Source organism: Somniosus microcephalus, chromosome 9, assembly GCF_052327205.1.
Source record: "Somniosus microcephalus isolate GS21.2 chromosome 9, FLI_Smic_1.0, whole genome shotgun sequence".
Classification (NCBI taxonomy): Eukaryota; Metazoa; Chordata; class Chondrichthyes; order Squaliformes; family Somniosidae; genus Somniosus; species Somniosus microcephalus.
Window position 1 is genome coordinate 12,121,944 of NC_140995.1, and position 15,899 is coordinate 12,137,842.

At 44.4% G+C, this 15,899-nt stretch overlaps 1 protein-coding gene across 2 annotated transcripts in view; it reads left to right on the forward strand.

Moving 5' to 3' along the window:
* Window positions 1-2,213: 2,213 nt before the first annotated feature.
* LOC147112259 (membrane-bound glycerophospholipid O-acyltransferase 2-like) overlaps window positions 2,214-15,899 on the forward strand; it is an 83,948-nt gene continuing 70,262 nt past the window's right edge. Inside the window, exons 1-2 of one of the 2 annotated variants that reach the window (XM_085996364.1) lie at window positions 2,214-2,355; window positions 11,118-11,195. In XM_085996364.1, the coding sequence (XP_085852490.1) occupies window positions 11,164-11,195 (32 nt within the window). In that variant the 5' untranslated portion in view covers window positions 2,214-2,355; window positions 11,118-11,163. Of the gene's footprint in view, window positions 2,356-11,117; window positions 11,196-15,899 lie in introns of those variants that run through there. The other variant, XM_085996362.1, reaches the window with a different exon arrangement.

Here is a 15,899-nt window from a genome sequence, read left to right on the forward strand (position 1 = left end):
CCATAGAAATGAAGTATCAGGAGTTGTGCAGAATTGATCATGGTGCAGAAAAATGGTGGGGAGGTTTGGGGTCAGCAAGATCCAGAAGCGGTGCGATGTAGACATCGGCCCAGGAGAGTGAATTTTAGGCCAGGATCCCCACAGTAGCAAAATCAAGCTGAAAAACTAGTAGGACAGTCATACGCTCAGCATTTAACAGAAGTGATGGGGAATGGGCTGTAAGCGAGACAAAGTTACCTTAAAACTTAAGGTGGCTGAAGAAGATGGAATTAATGGCAAGGGTATGGAGTTTGTGGTGAGGTCCGACAGCAATGGATTTGGTCTTTCCAATGTTTAACTGCAGGAAATTGCAGCTCATCCAAGATTGGATGTTAACTAAGCAGTCTGACAACACAGGCAGTGGAACCATCGAACGAGGTGGTGAAGAAGGGGCCAAGGATAGACCCTTAGGGGGGACTCCTGATTTAATGGGTGTGGGGGAAGGACAGGAGAAGCCATTGCTGCAGATATTCTGGCTATGATTGGATAGCTTACAGTGGGACCCCGCGAGGGCAGTTCCACCAAAGTGGATGGTGTGGTTGACCGAATGATGATGGACACTGAGAATGTTTGTGACTTCTTGGTTCAGGGCTATTGCGGTACTGTGGCAGGAGTGGAAAACCTTAAGGGAGAGAGCCCTTTAAAAAAAAAAAAAGAGTTGAAGGAAAGATGGCAAGGATTTGGGGGCAACAACCGGTTCAAATGTCTCTTCGTTTTCCCTAACCAATTTTCTCTCCTGGAAGCAGAGACTCTTGGATGTGTGCAGTTCTCCAGTACCTAGCCCAAGTGACCATTCTTGAGTCTAGAGCAGTAAGTTTTGGCAGGCTAGTTGGCTATGGTGTGCATTAGAGCAGAGCCTGATCCGGTTTAAATTTGGCCACTTGCAATGTTTAGCAGCAGTCGTAAAATTGCAATTGCCAATAGGAGCCCTGGGCTGTTTTTAAAAAAAACTTTTCCATCATCTGCCACAGACTAATTTCTCCAGCCCATGGATACAGAGGCAAACTCTAGCAAAACTACTGTTGCCAGGATTGGGAGCAGTTTGCCCAGCATAGATAGAGTGGGAATGAAATCTGAAACCTTTTGGCCAATCGAGCTTAGTACACCACACCCTGTCTGCTTTTAACCCACTAAGCCATCAGGGAACTGGGCAAAAGCTTTTAACTTGAGCAAGAAATCTAAGGATTATTTATATTAAATGGAATGCTATGTGTTTTCCTTTAGTTTCTGTGTTTTGTACTGTAAATATACTTAAGATAAAACATTGAAGTGAGAAAATAAACTCTTGAATTTTTGTTCTTCAAAATGAGGCATAAGACCAATCCCTTCCCCCTCAAAATAAACTGAGAGCACTCAGTTCAGACAGAGGATTACCTGGAATAGAAATGGGACTAAGATCTCTATCTTGGCAGTATAAGTCTGACCAGTGGGAGTTCTGGTTCTCCTCTCTTTCCCCGCGCGCGCCCCCCCCCCCCCCCACAATAATACTTAGTGCTGTCTGAGTGAGATGGCTCCTTCTGTGCCAAATTATGGATTGTGTATAGTAGGCTTTCACTACCTACTGGACAATGAATGTTATTCTTAATTACAATAGATAATCATCCAAATCAACCAATTTAAGTGCAAATAGAAATGTGGACTTGGAATGCTTGATACAGAAATAAATCGATGCGAGGAACTTGCTATTGTGTTCAGTAATTGCATCAAATTTCCTGCAGTGCAGAAGTTCCCGCAGTGATTAAACCAGGCAGCCTTGACAATCCACTGCAATTTTAGACTTCCTGTATTGCTGTTGGCATGGTTTTTCTTGCTTAAACAATGGTTTTCCAACCTTTCTGTGCGTGGACCCCTTTCACCTCCTGGAGCATCATGTTTGAAAGACCTTGTCAAAGCAAAACAGAGCGATCACTGAAGTAAATGCTTTTCATTACTACACAGGAACAGAAATACCGAGCCAACAAATATTGGAAAAAGTTCATAAATCTGATCAACTGATAACCTGGGGTTTCCCCGGGGGTCCAAGAGTTTGCAGTTTGACCATGTGGATTTAAACCAGTGGAATTGGCGGCTAATCAGTTATTTTTAATTGTTTTTTGTAAATTAGAGATGTATTCTGATTTGATTTTTTTGAATGTCACTACAGTATAACAACTACATTTTTTCTTTCTAGGTGAATTTTGTAGTGTGCCAGTTGTTTGCTTTGCTAGCCAGTGTGTGGTTTCGACTTTATCTTCACCCAAGTAAAACTAGCAGCTATGCCAGGCACGCTGTTGCCACGCTTCTGGGACTTTACCTTGCATTGTTCTGCTTTGGGTGGTGAGTATTGCATGAAGTTTTAAAGTTTGAATAATGTGGGGCGTTTTTTTTCCAGTTTGATCTCTTATGCTGGTTCTGGTTCCATGGTTGCTAACATCCGGCCCTTTGACCTTCATCCAAATGACAGTTCTTCATATGTGGAACTGGACAGTATTTCTTGCCTTTTACACAATAGGGGTCATTTACAGCTCAGCCTGATCCTGTTTTTATTCAACACCCCTGTGTGTGTGTGCTTCCAGCAGGGGTAGGAATTTTTGTTTCTTTTTCCTTCCTTTGATGCTAAGATCTAATATAGTGCATGACTGCTTCTGCGATTTGCCAATTTACCACAGATTAAGGATTGAACCTGGGATTTCACTGATCGGTATGACTAAGTGCCACATCATAGGAGTTTGGTGTAGGGCAAGGGTTGGGTGTGCTTGTCACTTGCAGGGTACAATGTTCTTGCGTTTGATTTTCATGCTTTAATCCAGTCTTGATACTCCCTGGACAACTGGGTACTGTACCACAATTTACTTGTTCCGCACCTAACTGGTGTCTTTGGTCCTCGCCACAAACTCCGTTCCCTAGCCAACAACTGCAGCCTTCTCCCTGGCCACTCTGCGGTTGAACCCGACCGTTCCCAACCTTGGCGTCCTATTTGACCCCGAGATGAGCTTCCGACGCCATATCCGCTCCATCACCAAGACCACCTACATCCACCTCGGTAACATCGCCCGTCTCCACTCCTGCCTCAGCTCCTCTGCTGCTGAAACCCTCATCCATGTCTTTGTTACCTTTAGAGTTGACTCTTCCAATTCTCTCCTGGCCGGCCTCCCATCTTCCACCCGCCCTAAACTTGAACTCCTCCAAAGCTCTGCTGCCCGTGTCCTAACTCGCACCAAGTCCCGTTCACCCATCACTCCTGTGCTCGCTGACCTACATTGGCTTCGGTTCTGGCAACGCCTCGGTTTTTTAATAATTCTCATCGTTGTTTTCACATCTCTCCATGGCCTCGCCCCTCCCTATCTCTGTAACCTCCTCCAGCCCTACAATCCTCCTTGGATATGGGGATGGTGCCAGAGGACTGGAGGATTGCAAATGTTACTCCCTGCTTTAAAAAAAAAAGGGCGACAGATAAACCTGCGAAATACAGGCCAAGTCTGCCTAACGTCCGTGGTGGGGAAACTTCCGGAGACAATAATCTGGACAAAATTAATTGGCATTTGGAAAAGTATAGGCTAATAAGTGAAAGTCAGCACTGATTTGTTAAAGGCAAATTGTTTTTGACTAACTTGATGAGAGTTATTTGATGAAGTGACAGGGTGGTTGAGGGCAATGCCTTTCAAAAGGCGTTTAACAAAATACCACATACAGGAAACACTTTTTTTATCTGGTACCAGCGTGGTGCCGGTTTATCAAAAAGTCCGGATTACAGAGAGGTATAGTAAAAGGTACGAGAGCCCCGCACATGGCCACAGATCCAGGCGTCCCTGTTGCATAGCAACAGGTGCAGGAACCCCGGTTACACGGCCACAGATCCAGGAACGACCACTAATAGGAAGTAAAACTTACCTGAACCTACTCCTGAATTTTGCTGGTTACTTAGGTGCTGGTAAATCGAGAGTTTCCTGTAATAGGCTTATTAGCAAAATTAAAGCCCATGGGATTGAAGGGACAGTGGCAGCATGGCTACAAAATTGGCCAAGGGACAGAACCGAGAGTAGTGGTTGTTTTTCAGACTGGAGGGAGGTATACAGTGGTGGTCCCCAGGGGTCAGTATTAGGACCTCTGCTCTTTTTGATATATATTAATGATCTGGACTTGAGTGTACAGGGCATAATTTCAAAATTTGCAGATGATACGAAACTTGGAAATGTAAACAATGAGGAGGACATAGACTGGTAAAATGGGCAGACACATGGCAGATGTAATTTAAAGTGTGAAGTGACACATTTTGGTAGGCAGAATGAGGAGAGGCAATATAAAATAAATGTGTACACATTTTTGAAGATGGTAGGACAGGTTGAGAAGGCTTTTTTAAAAAGCATATGGGATCCTTAGCTTTATTAATAGAGGAATAGAGTACAAAAGCAAGGAAGTTATGTTAAATCTTTATAAAACACTGGTTAGGCCTCAGCTGGAGCATTGTGTCCAATTCTGGGCACCGCACTTTAGGAAGGATGTGAAGGCCTTGGCGAGGGTGCAGAAGAGATTTGCTAGAATGGTTCCAGGGATGAGGGACTTCAGATACGTGGAGAAGCTGGGGTCGTTGTCCTTGGAGCAGAGAAGGTTAAGAGGAGATTTGATGGAGGTGTTCAAAGTCATGACTGGTTTTGATGGAGTAATGAAGGAGAAACTGTTTCCAATGACTGAAGGGTCAGTAACCAGAGGACAGAGATTTAAGGTGATTGGCAAAAGAACCAGCGGTGTGTTGTGATCTGGAATTCACTGCCTGAAAGCAGATTCAATAGTAACATTCAGAAGAGAATTGGATAAAGACTTGAAGGGAAAAAATTATAGGGCTATGGGGGAAGAGCAGGGGAGTGGGATTAATTGGATAGCTCTACCAAAGAGCCGACACAGGTACGATGGACCGAATGGCCTATTTCTGTGCTGTATCTTTCTATGCACCCTCTGCGCTCTGCCAATGGCCGCCATGCCTTCAGCTGCCTTGGCCCGAAGGTCTGGAATTCCCTCCGTAAACTTCTACACCTCTCTGCTCCTGTTTGAAGCTTTTGGTCACATGCCCTAATATCTCTCTGTGGCTCGGTGTCAAATTTTGCTAACGCTCCTGTGAAGCGGGGCATTTTACGACGTTAGAGGCGCTATACAAGTTTTGTTTCTTTCCTCTGTGTTCTCTCTGGGCTGAGGAACAGCATGAATCCTTTACAAACACTTAGTAATTCAATTATAATAACTCTTGAGTGTCTTGACAAATTATGCCAATTTTTCACTTGGTAATTTTAAACCGGCTTAGTGTTTTTTTCCTAATCTTCCATCCATGTCAGTGTGGGTGCGCAATGATGGCAGCATGGGCTATTTTCAGTGTGGGACTGGGGAGCCATCATGATCAAGACTGGCAAAACTGTGTATCCACTGACTCGGTGAACAACACCATGGAAGATCTGCTAAATTATCTATTACTTATTTAAAAAGGTGATTACTCCTGATTCCAAAGGTATTGTGCGTATAAGTGGCACTGTAAATATATTACATGACTAATTGATTGCAATGGGGCAACACCTTGTGTTAAGTGACAGACCCAAGCAACAGCCATAGTCATTTCCAGCAAATCATTTCCACCTAAGTTTTCTGTTTTATGGTGTTTTATAACCTCCGGATAAACCAAAGTTTCCTGTACTCTGCTTTTCTATTTTTCCTATCAAAGTGGATAACTTCACATTGCCCCACATTATTTTCCATTTGCCATGTTCTTGCCCATTCATTTAGTCTGTCTATATCCCCTTGAAGCCTCCTTAGATCCTCCTCACAACTTACATTCCCACCCAGCTGTGTATCAGCAAACTTGGATATATTACATTTGGTCCCCTCATCCAAATCATTGATGTAGATTGTGAATAGCTGAGGCCCAAGCACTGATCCTTGCGGTACCCCACTAGTTACAGCCTGTCAACCTGAAAATGACCCGTTTATTCCTACTCCCTGTTTTCTGTCCGTTATACAAACATGGGTTGAGGATTGGTTATTACACCCAATCCCGTGAGCCCAAATTTTGTTTCATAACCACTTGTGTGGCACCTTATCGGTGGCTTTTGAAAATCCAAATGCACCACATCCACTGGTTCCCCTTTATCTATTCTGCTAGTTACAACCTAAAAAACTGACAGATTTGTCAAACATGATTTTTTCCCTTTCATAAATCTGTTTTGACTCTGCCCAATCCTATTAGGGAGTAACTTGCTGCCCTCATTTTAACAGCCACCTCTGGCCCAGTTTCCACCAGGTGTGGGGGCAGTTAAGTTAGGGTCTGTAGAATTTTGGAAGTTCGTTGGTGAATGTACTAAAAATCCCTCCCCCAGCATAGCTTGGGACATGGCCCCCCCCGCCCCCCACCCCCCTTCACTGAGCAGATTGGGACGGAATGCTCCCCCAATAAGTGGAGTGCAGCTTGAACACAGGAAAGAAATGTTTTCTGTACGAAAGCAGGAAAATGTCTGCATGCCAGATGAAGTAGTGCCTCTCTTTTTCACCTCTCCACTGAGTGGCGCTTGTACCATCCCACCAGCCTGGATTGAGCATACAACACAGCCTAATCCCCTCCTTTTTCTCTTCTCTTCTCTTCCCCCCCCCCCCCCCCGAAGCGCGCTGAAACCGAGGTACTTTCACCAATGAGCAGAAACCTACTGCCAGCCATTCCCCTCATGGAAGTTCAGCGAAACCTCCCACTGATGGCAAACGGCAAACTGACCTTCCCAGTCCTCTACTTTAAGCCCCGGTATCATTCTGGTGAATCTTCACTGCACCTCCTCCAAGGCCAGTATCTCCTTCATGTGATGCGGTGCCCAGAACTGACCACCGTGCTCCAGATGGGTTCTGACCAAGGCTCTATGGAACTGAAGCGTAACTTCCTCCCCTTTATATTCCAGAACCCTTGAGATAAAGGCCACCATTACACTCTTAGATTGCGTGCTGTACGTGACCACTAGCGCTTAGTGCTGTGTGTACATGGTCACCCAAATCTCTTAGCTCCTCCACAGTTTAGCAAATACTCCAACTTCTTTTTCTTGGATCCAAAGTGGATGACCTCGCATTTCCCCACATTGAACTCCATTTGCCACTTTTGCCCACTCCTTTTGTAGTGCCCTGTTCCCATCTGCACTATTTACTGTGCCTTGCAACTGTTTCATCTACAAACTTGGATAGGTAACTCTAGATTCCTTCCTCCAAGTCCTTGATAAATATGGTAAAAGCTGAGGCTCCGGTACAAATCTGGATTTTCACATTCCGTCAGAGACTGTTCCCTTTATCTCTACTCTCTGCCTCCAACCCTCCCAACCTATGTTGCAAGATTGCATCCAATTCTGCACACCTTAATTTTTGCTAATAATCTCTTGAGGAACCTTATCAAATGCCCTTCCGGCAGTCCATATAAATAACTCCTGTAGACACTCCCCTATCCACCATGCTAGTGACCTTTATAACATTAAAAAAGAATTCAACTAAATTAGTCAGACATGACTTGCCCATCACATTCCTGCCGACTCTCTGATCAGCTGTAGTTTGTCCAAATACTCAGTCACTGTCCGTAATAACAGATTCTACTAACCTCCCTGCAATTGACGTTCGACTGACAAGTCTGTAGTTACCGAGTTTCTCTCTCCCTCCCTTCTTTAATGGAGTGACATTTGCAATTTTTCAATCAAATGGCACAATTGCCGAATCTAAAGTGTTTTGGAAGATTATGACTAGAGCATCTGCAATTTCCTCACTACCTTTTAATACCTTTGGATGGGAGGCATCAGGTCCTGGAGATTTGTCTATCCTAAGTGCCATTATTTTCTCCATTATCATTTATTAACTTGTATAATATCCAATAAGTTTTTCCCTTTTTTATTTTTGGTTTCCCTTGTACTGCTGGTATTTTGTTGTCTTCCTTTACTGTGAAGAAGGAGCAAAGTATCCATATAACAAGTCTGCCATTTCCTTAAGGTTGACTTGCAATATCCCCTTCGCCAGTCTTTAATGGGCCCACATTTCCCTTAACCATTCTGTTTCTCAATATATTTACATAAACTTTTATTGTTCGCCTTTATCCCTTACAAGTTTTTTTTTCCACATTCCTTTTTGCAGTTCTTAATGCTTTCTTTGTATCCCTTTGATGCTTTTTATAGTTCTCCCAGCCTTCTGGATTTCAACTTTTTTTTGCATTTGTGTAAGCATCCTTTTAGCTTGATACTGTATATTACCTCATTTGTTGCTTTGAGATATCCCTTACCCTGGCACTGGGCTGGCAACACACCCTTCTGAACGCTTGATCGTGACTGCAGAGGATACCATTTATCTCCCCAATTATCGAATCCCCTATAACTACAACGATTTTGTTCTCTTTCTACCACCTTGAGCTGCCTCCTGCTCCACTGTGCCTTGGCTAGCTATTTGGCTATCCTTCCTGCAGCCTTTCTCCTTATCCTCACACATAGCAAGTACATCATGCCTGTTGGACAGGTCCAGATTCAGCGGTTCCTCATTCCCTGCCTCTACTATGTTCCCTTGCCTTGCTGACTGTCAGTCAGTTACTCCTTTTACCCTATTTTTTATTAAGTTAAGTAACCCCTTAATTAAAATTAGAATGTGGATAATAAATTAAGCACTTGGTTTAAATTCCTCTGGCTCCCCAACTCCTCCACCTATGTTGATTCACATCACTTTTTAAAAAAAAAAAAAAAAAAAAAATGTTTATTCCTCCGTTTGTTTAGCTCTGCCGCCGCTGGTGTTCCCCGCTGTTTTACATTAGGCCTGGGTCCATTCCACAATGCTCTGCCACCGCTAGGGTTCCCCACCGTTTTACATCCCATTGTTTTACATGCAGTCCATCTGGCCTGGCCCCCTCCCACAATTCCATCTGTATATAATATTTAACAGGAATAATTAAGAATCTCCTTTTTTGTCATCACCGTTTACCTATCTTCGTGTTCCTACAAAGTGTTTCCCCAGTGGTTACAGCTTGGCAGGTGAAAGGCTGCTGAGCTTGTATTGAGGACACTTCTGATGGTCTTGGTGGGTAATCTGGCCCAGCTGGCAATGTGACACTAACCAGGGTACTGGCGGAGGAGCAGGCATGTTGTCATCCTGAGATGATAGCAAGTGCCTTTCCCATGGAGCCAAGCCCACTCTCCTAGGCCTGCACCTCAGCACCCCTCTGGCTCTGCCCGAGAACAGTGCAGGAGTGATGTGGCGCTCTGGAAGCCCCAGTCAACACTGGCTCCCAGATCCAAGTTGGCAGCTGTCTGAGCTTCCGTGGTAGCTTGTACAACTCTCAGAGCGGTCAGCAAAGGCTGTGTAATGGTGGGTGCCACTCGCTCCATGTTGGATTGTATGGTCTACACTGTGTGAAGCCCCAATACAAGTTGATCGAATAGCTTGATGACTAATATCTAGGCTCGTGTGAAGAAAGGCTACTTGATTTTAAGTAATGGTTCAGTGAGACGATGTCGTGAGTAGCTGATCTGTATAGACAAGATCTCAAGTTCAATCTTTGGTTAGCTGATTTCAGATAGTTTGGTGATGGGCAGAAGTGCAAACAATTGATGGAGACAGTTCATCACCCTGCAGCTCTTGATCACCTATCTAGTGTGCCTTCTGGATTGTCTTGTGTGTCGGTGCTGGACAGGCTTGGCTTTGATACCCTTGAAGCTGAATGATCTAACTCTCGCTGTCTGGACGACTCGAGCAATACGAGTTGCTGATTGAGGTGCTAGAGAGCTTATGGAAAAATACTCCAGCAAGGAGTCAGTTGGTGTGGGCTGGCAAAAGAGGGTGAAGGACCACTGGGAACCATACTGCAGGCAGAAGGCGTGTCTTAGAGGAGGGAAAGAAATTTAGAAAGAGAATTGATTTTTTTTTAAAACACGTGTCTCAGTTGTAGTTGCAATGTAAGTTTATAATGTATTTTTTTTAAACAATTGTGCATTGTATTAATATTTACATATGGAATAAATACATTTTATTGTTGAACACTTTCTAGTGCTTGGAGAAAATTGGTTCTACATTTTTGTAATGCTGTTACGCTGAAATGAATTTAATGTTAACAAAGTGAATCATTGTACTTTTTCCACAATCTAATGAGCAAACATGAAATTACAGATTATATAGAACAATTTGCTGTACTTGAATATTCCCTGCCCCCACTCCGCCTAGAGGACAACACTCTATGACCTTTGAGTGCTGTCAACTAACTGAGTAGTGTAACTGGAAGAGATTGCTAAAGTGCTGTGAGGTGTTTTGAAAGTAATGACCGTGAGCTAAAGGCAATGCCAGGGTTAGCAAGTGACTTGAATAGTTGAGAGCATTTGAAATGCTCTAGTCTTCATGCAGCATTATATGTTGGAAAGGGGCACTGAAACCCACATACAGGTTGTATGTATAAGCTACGTAATAAAACCTTGAAGTGATTTTCATAAATTGCTACTAAAACCAGGTGTGTTATATTCTGATGGGGCAGGAAAAATGATCTGCCACTTAATTAGACCAGTTGCTAAATTAGCCAGCTGGTTTGAAAAATCCAACGTTCAGCTGTAGATTTGAAGTACTGTACCATATATATACTTCTGATGATAGCCAGTGCATTATTATGGGTCACTTTCAGTGCTGACCATATAAAGCAACCGAGGTAGATGTGAGCTTGTCAGCAAACAAGACCAGGAGGGGGTGGGAGGAAAGAAAACAATGGCTCTATAGAAAAATCAAAGGTTCCTTGAGCAGTTCTTTATTTAAAATGTATTTTAAAGCGAGAAGTGGAGTAAAGATTGAAAAAGTTTCAAATCGTATCCAGTAAGTTTCTGCGGAAAAAGTTGTGGTGTGTCTGTCATGAAAACGCTGGTTTTGATGCAGTCTCCTATTGGACACACACACACACTTCCTTGCATTCTATTTTTACTATTTAAAGTGCCTGGTTTTGCATGATTTTTATGATACATTTGTTTTTTTTTAAAAATGCATCTGGGTGTCATTTATAATTACACTGCCAACTTGTAGTTTAGAGCTGACTCCATTTCATCTAGAGCTTCATTAACTGTAATGTTCATTTATTCTTCTTTTAGGTATGCCTTGCATTTTGTTGTGCAGGGTGGAATTTCTTACTACATCATGATCATTGTTGGGGCGGGGCACATGCATAAGTAAGTATTTTCAGTGAATGTTATCCTTTTTGCTTTTCATTTTAGTTGTTGTCCAAAAGTTCTTTGTGAAGAGCTGTAAATACTTGTTAAAAAATGTCATCCCTTGGTGTGGTGCAGTGCCAACCACCGCTTCAAGACACAGTCTAAATCTGCTAGTAACAAAGATTGCTTTGGGCAGCAGCTCCATGTGCTGGGAAAGGTCAGCATTGATGCAGTGCTTTTAGACGAGATGTGTTCATTTCATAAATAAATGCCTTTAAAACTACAACAAAGATCCCTTTTTCTACACTGGTGGGCTTGTATTTGCTCACTTGAAGGAACAGAGAAAGAGATTCACCAGGATGCTCTTGCTCGCTGCCTAGGAGTGTGCTTGAGTGGTTATAGGCAGAGCCCTGAAATCCGGTCACAGGGTTCCCTATTGGCTACAGTTGGTGTATGGATTTAGATCAGGGAGTGGTATATGGGGGTTGAGGGAGGTGATCTACAAATCTCCAGATACAACTTTGTAAGTATTGCCTACCTCTTGAGTGTTGTATTGGCTCTGTATGTGGGAGGTGCCAAACTTTAATGAGGTACTTTAATGTAGTGATGAATTAGCTGAGCTCAGTTGGGGCACCGATGTCAGTGATCTCGCTCGGGCCAACATCGAAGCTTTGACCGCACTCGATCAGCTCCGATGGACGGGTCACATGGTCCGCATGCCCGATACGAGATTCCCAAAACAAGCGCTCTACTCTGAGCTCTGACACGGCAAGAGAGCCCCAGGTGGGCAGAGAAAACGCTTCAAGGACACCCTCAAAGCCTCCTTGAAAAAGTGCAACATCCCCACCGACACCTGGGAATCCCTGGCCCAAGTCCGCTCAAAGTGGAGGAGAAGCATCCGGGAAGGCGCCGAACACCTCGAGTCTCTTCACCGGGAGCAAGCGGAAACCAAGCGCAGGTAGCGCAAGGAGCGCACGTCAACCCAAGCACCCCACCCACCCGCCCCTTCAACCACCGTCTGCCCCACCTGTGACAGAGACTGTAGGTCCCGCATTGGACTCATCAGTCACCTGAGAACTCATTTTTAATGTGGAAGCAAATCATCCTTGGTTCCGAGGGACTGCCTAAGAAAAGAAGTAGTAGGGACATTTTAAACTCGTCTCATCGTCTTTGGAATAGGGAGGATGGAAATAACACACCGTGTTCTTGCTTCTGAGTGCTATCGAATGACTGTTACTGGAAAGCGTGGATGTTAGAGGGCACAAATGGGCATGGCTGCAATGCTATCCTCTTCCTTCTATGCTCCCCCACATTCCCGATTACGTAGCTTGTCGATGCTCACTATTTGGGCTCAAGAATAAGGCAAATTGAGGCATGGACTTGTACCACAGCAAGAATGAAGGGGGGGGGGGGGGGTGGTGAACTTGCAGCACGTATGGACTTGCTTATGTAACTTGTCTCCATTAGTGTTATCTCTGTTGTATATTGAATGAGTGCACATTGTTGCTGATTTTTTTCTTCAGTAGTGTTTCCAGCTTTATCCATGTACGTTAATATTTGTTGTGTAGCTCGAACTCCAATTTAATTGAATGTAGAAGTAGCTTGTTTTTTGTATTTTTCTTTCCTCCTGAAAGGCCAAACTCTCTGCTGGGGCAGTGTTCCACTGGTTCCAGCAGCTCTCACCTCATTTTGGATCATTTGAATTAAGTGCTGCAGGCTATGTGATTGTGAAGGCACAATCACCACTGACCTCTGCATGCATGCACTTTCCAGCAGGAATCACTAGCCAACAATCAGGTGTGGAACTTTGGCTTCATTCTTTATTCCTCCCTAACCTATGAGCTCTGAGGCTATTTGTAGCATCCCATCTGCTGCCTCTGTAAATCAGCTAACACAATCCTGGGACCTGCTGGCCTTTGTGGTTTCATGCTACAGTGGCTGGTGCCTCCACGCATCCCCCCCCCGCCACCTCTTCCTCTCTTTTCCCCCCCCCACACACTCCCAGGCCCATCAGGGAATAGTGCTTTTAGAACTTAGCCTGTTTTATTAAATCAGTTAAATCTTGCTGATATTCTGTCTAAAATCTTGCTGATATTCTGTCTAAAATCAGAGGACACAATTCTATCAGCTATACACTGTTGAAATATGATTTTAAACCTAACTTGCTGATCTAATTTGGATTCATTTATAAAACCGATTAGAGCGCAATGGGCAAGGATTAGTGCTTTCCTGCAAAACTGGAGTGTATTCATTATGGTAACCTATAAAGCTATTGGCAAGAGGAAAATTTCATCAAGTCTGGACTGGATTATAGCTCCGACACCAAAGGTTAAGGAAATTTGTTTTCTCTAACTCAAAGTATTTATACCTTCCCTTTTTTAAAATACTGACATTGAGTATCACAACCCTCCTCCCACCCCCCACCCCCACCCCCGCAGAGTGGAGGTGGGAGAAAAAAAATTGCGTTGCAGGGATATTGATTAGGATTCACTAGTCTGAACACAAACCAGCGTTGATCCAGGAAAGGGTACATGCTTTCTTTTAAACATTGCGTGTTACTTTAGTATGTGGGAGAAGGGTTAGTAAAAGCAACTCATTTCATTTAGGTAAATGGATAGTATGAGTGGTTTCAACTTTCATCATTTTTTTCCCCGCAAAACGTCAAGGCTATTTTATAACTTAGTAGACAGAAGTGTGAAATCGAGCTGGTCTGACAACAGCTTGTATTTATATAGCGCCTTTTAATATAGTCAAACACCCCAAGGCACTTCTCTCTTAGGCAGCCCCTCGGAACCGAGGATGACTTGCTTCTACATTAAAAATGAGTTCTCAGGTGACTGATGAGTCCAATGCGGGACCTACAGTCTCTGTCACAGGTGGGGCAGACAGTGGTTGAAGGGGCGGGTGGGTGGGGTGCTTGGGTTGACAGGCGCTCCTTCCGCTTGCTCCTGGCGAAAAGACTCGAGTTGTTCGGCTCTTTCCCGGATGCTTTTCCTCCAATTTGTGCGGTCTTGGGCCAGGGATTCCCAGATGTCGGTGGGGATGTTGCACTTTTTCAAGGAGGCTTTGAGGGTGTCCTTGAAGCGTTTCCTCTGCCCACCTGGGGCTCTCTTGCCATGTCGGAGCTCCGAGTAGAGCGCTTGTTTTGGGAGTCTCGTATCGGGCATGCCAACGATGTGACCCGTCTATCGTAGCTGATCGAGCGTGGTCAAAGCTTCGATGCTGGGGTTTCACTTCACAGGAGCGTTCTGAAACAAAATTTGACACCGAGCCACTAAAGGAGATAGATATTGTAAAGTCCGCGCCTCAATAATACACGGACTTCAGGAGAACAGTTTAACAGGTACTTTACTGAACAAGAGGCAGCTTGAAACTGAAACTACAGAAGCCTGCTAGGGCCTTTTATACAGGGGTGGTCACTGCTGGTACTGCAGTCTAAGACCAGTTATTCCCTTAAAGGGACATACACAACAATTCCTCCCCTTTTAGATAAACAGTACATAACATTCATTTAACAACTAAATAATAACTAATTACAATTTTCTCAGTAATATATACATCAACTGGAATAGTCATTTATAAGTTCAGTCTTTGAGGAGGCTTCCTGATCCGGACTGGATAGCGCCTTTCTCGAGTATCCTGTTCTGGCGGTGGAGTCAATTCTGGCTCATTGTCATTGGTTGGTTCGTCAGCTTCCAATACCCCTGCTTCTGAGGTAGACGCAATCTGTACTTCGGGCTCATTACCAGGTGCACTTGCTTGTGGTACAGGTTTGGCTTGTTCCTGTGACTCTAGAATCTGGTCAGCATGGCGTCTCACGATACTCTCTCCAACGTCCACTGTGTACATTAGTGGTCCCTGCTGTGTGCATATCGTGCCTGGCTGCCATTTTTCTGTTCGGTAGTCACGGGCCAAGACTGGTTGCCCTATCTTGAAGCTCCTGGTTGGCTTCTCATTTATGTGCTGGAACTGCTTATCCTCAACGTCTCGTCTTATGTTTGGTTTGAGCAAATCCAAGCGACATCTTGGTCTCCGGTTGAAAAACAGTACGGCTGGAGTTTGGTTGGTTACTGCATGTGTCGCATTCCGGTAAGCAAACAGGAAGTTATCCACCTTGTGTTGCAGTGGTATGTCGTCATTATACATTGCCTTTATGGCCTTTTTAAAGGTCTGAACAAACCTCTCAGCCAATCCATTTGTGGCTGGATGATATGGGGCAGATGTGTAATGTTTCACCCCATTATTCTTCAGGAACCTCCGGAAATCCTCGGACACAAACTGTGGGCCATTGTCGGAACAGATCTGTTCTGGCAACCCATTCCTGGCGAAGATGGTCCTTAGGACTGCAATACACAGCGATTAGAAACATTGAGTCCATAAATGGACCAGCGAAATCAATGTGTACCCGTTGCCATGGAGATGAGGGCCACTCCCATGGATGTAGCGGGGCCTGTGGTGGAGTGTTTTGGACCTTCTGGCATCCTGTGCATCTCTTAGTCATATCCTCGATTTCTTTCTCGATTCCCGGCCACCCCACAAACGCCCTGGCTAGACTCTTCATTTTTATCCCTCCCAGATGACCCTCGTGAAGCTCATTGAGTACTCTATCTCTCAACTTGGGTGGAATTACCACTCGGGATCCACACATCAAGGTTCCCCGGCACACTGACAGCTGTTCCCTCCTTGGCGAGAATGCTGGCAACAGTGAGTCGCCATATGCTG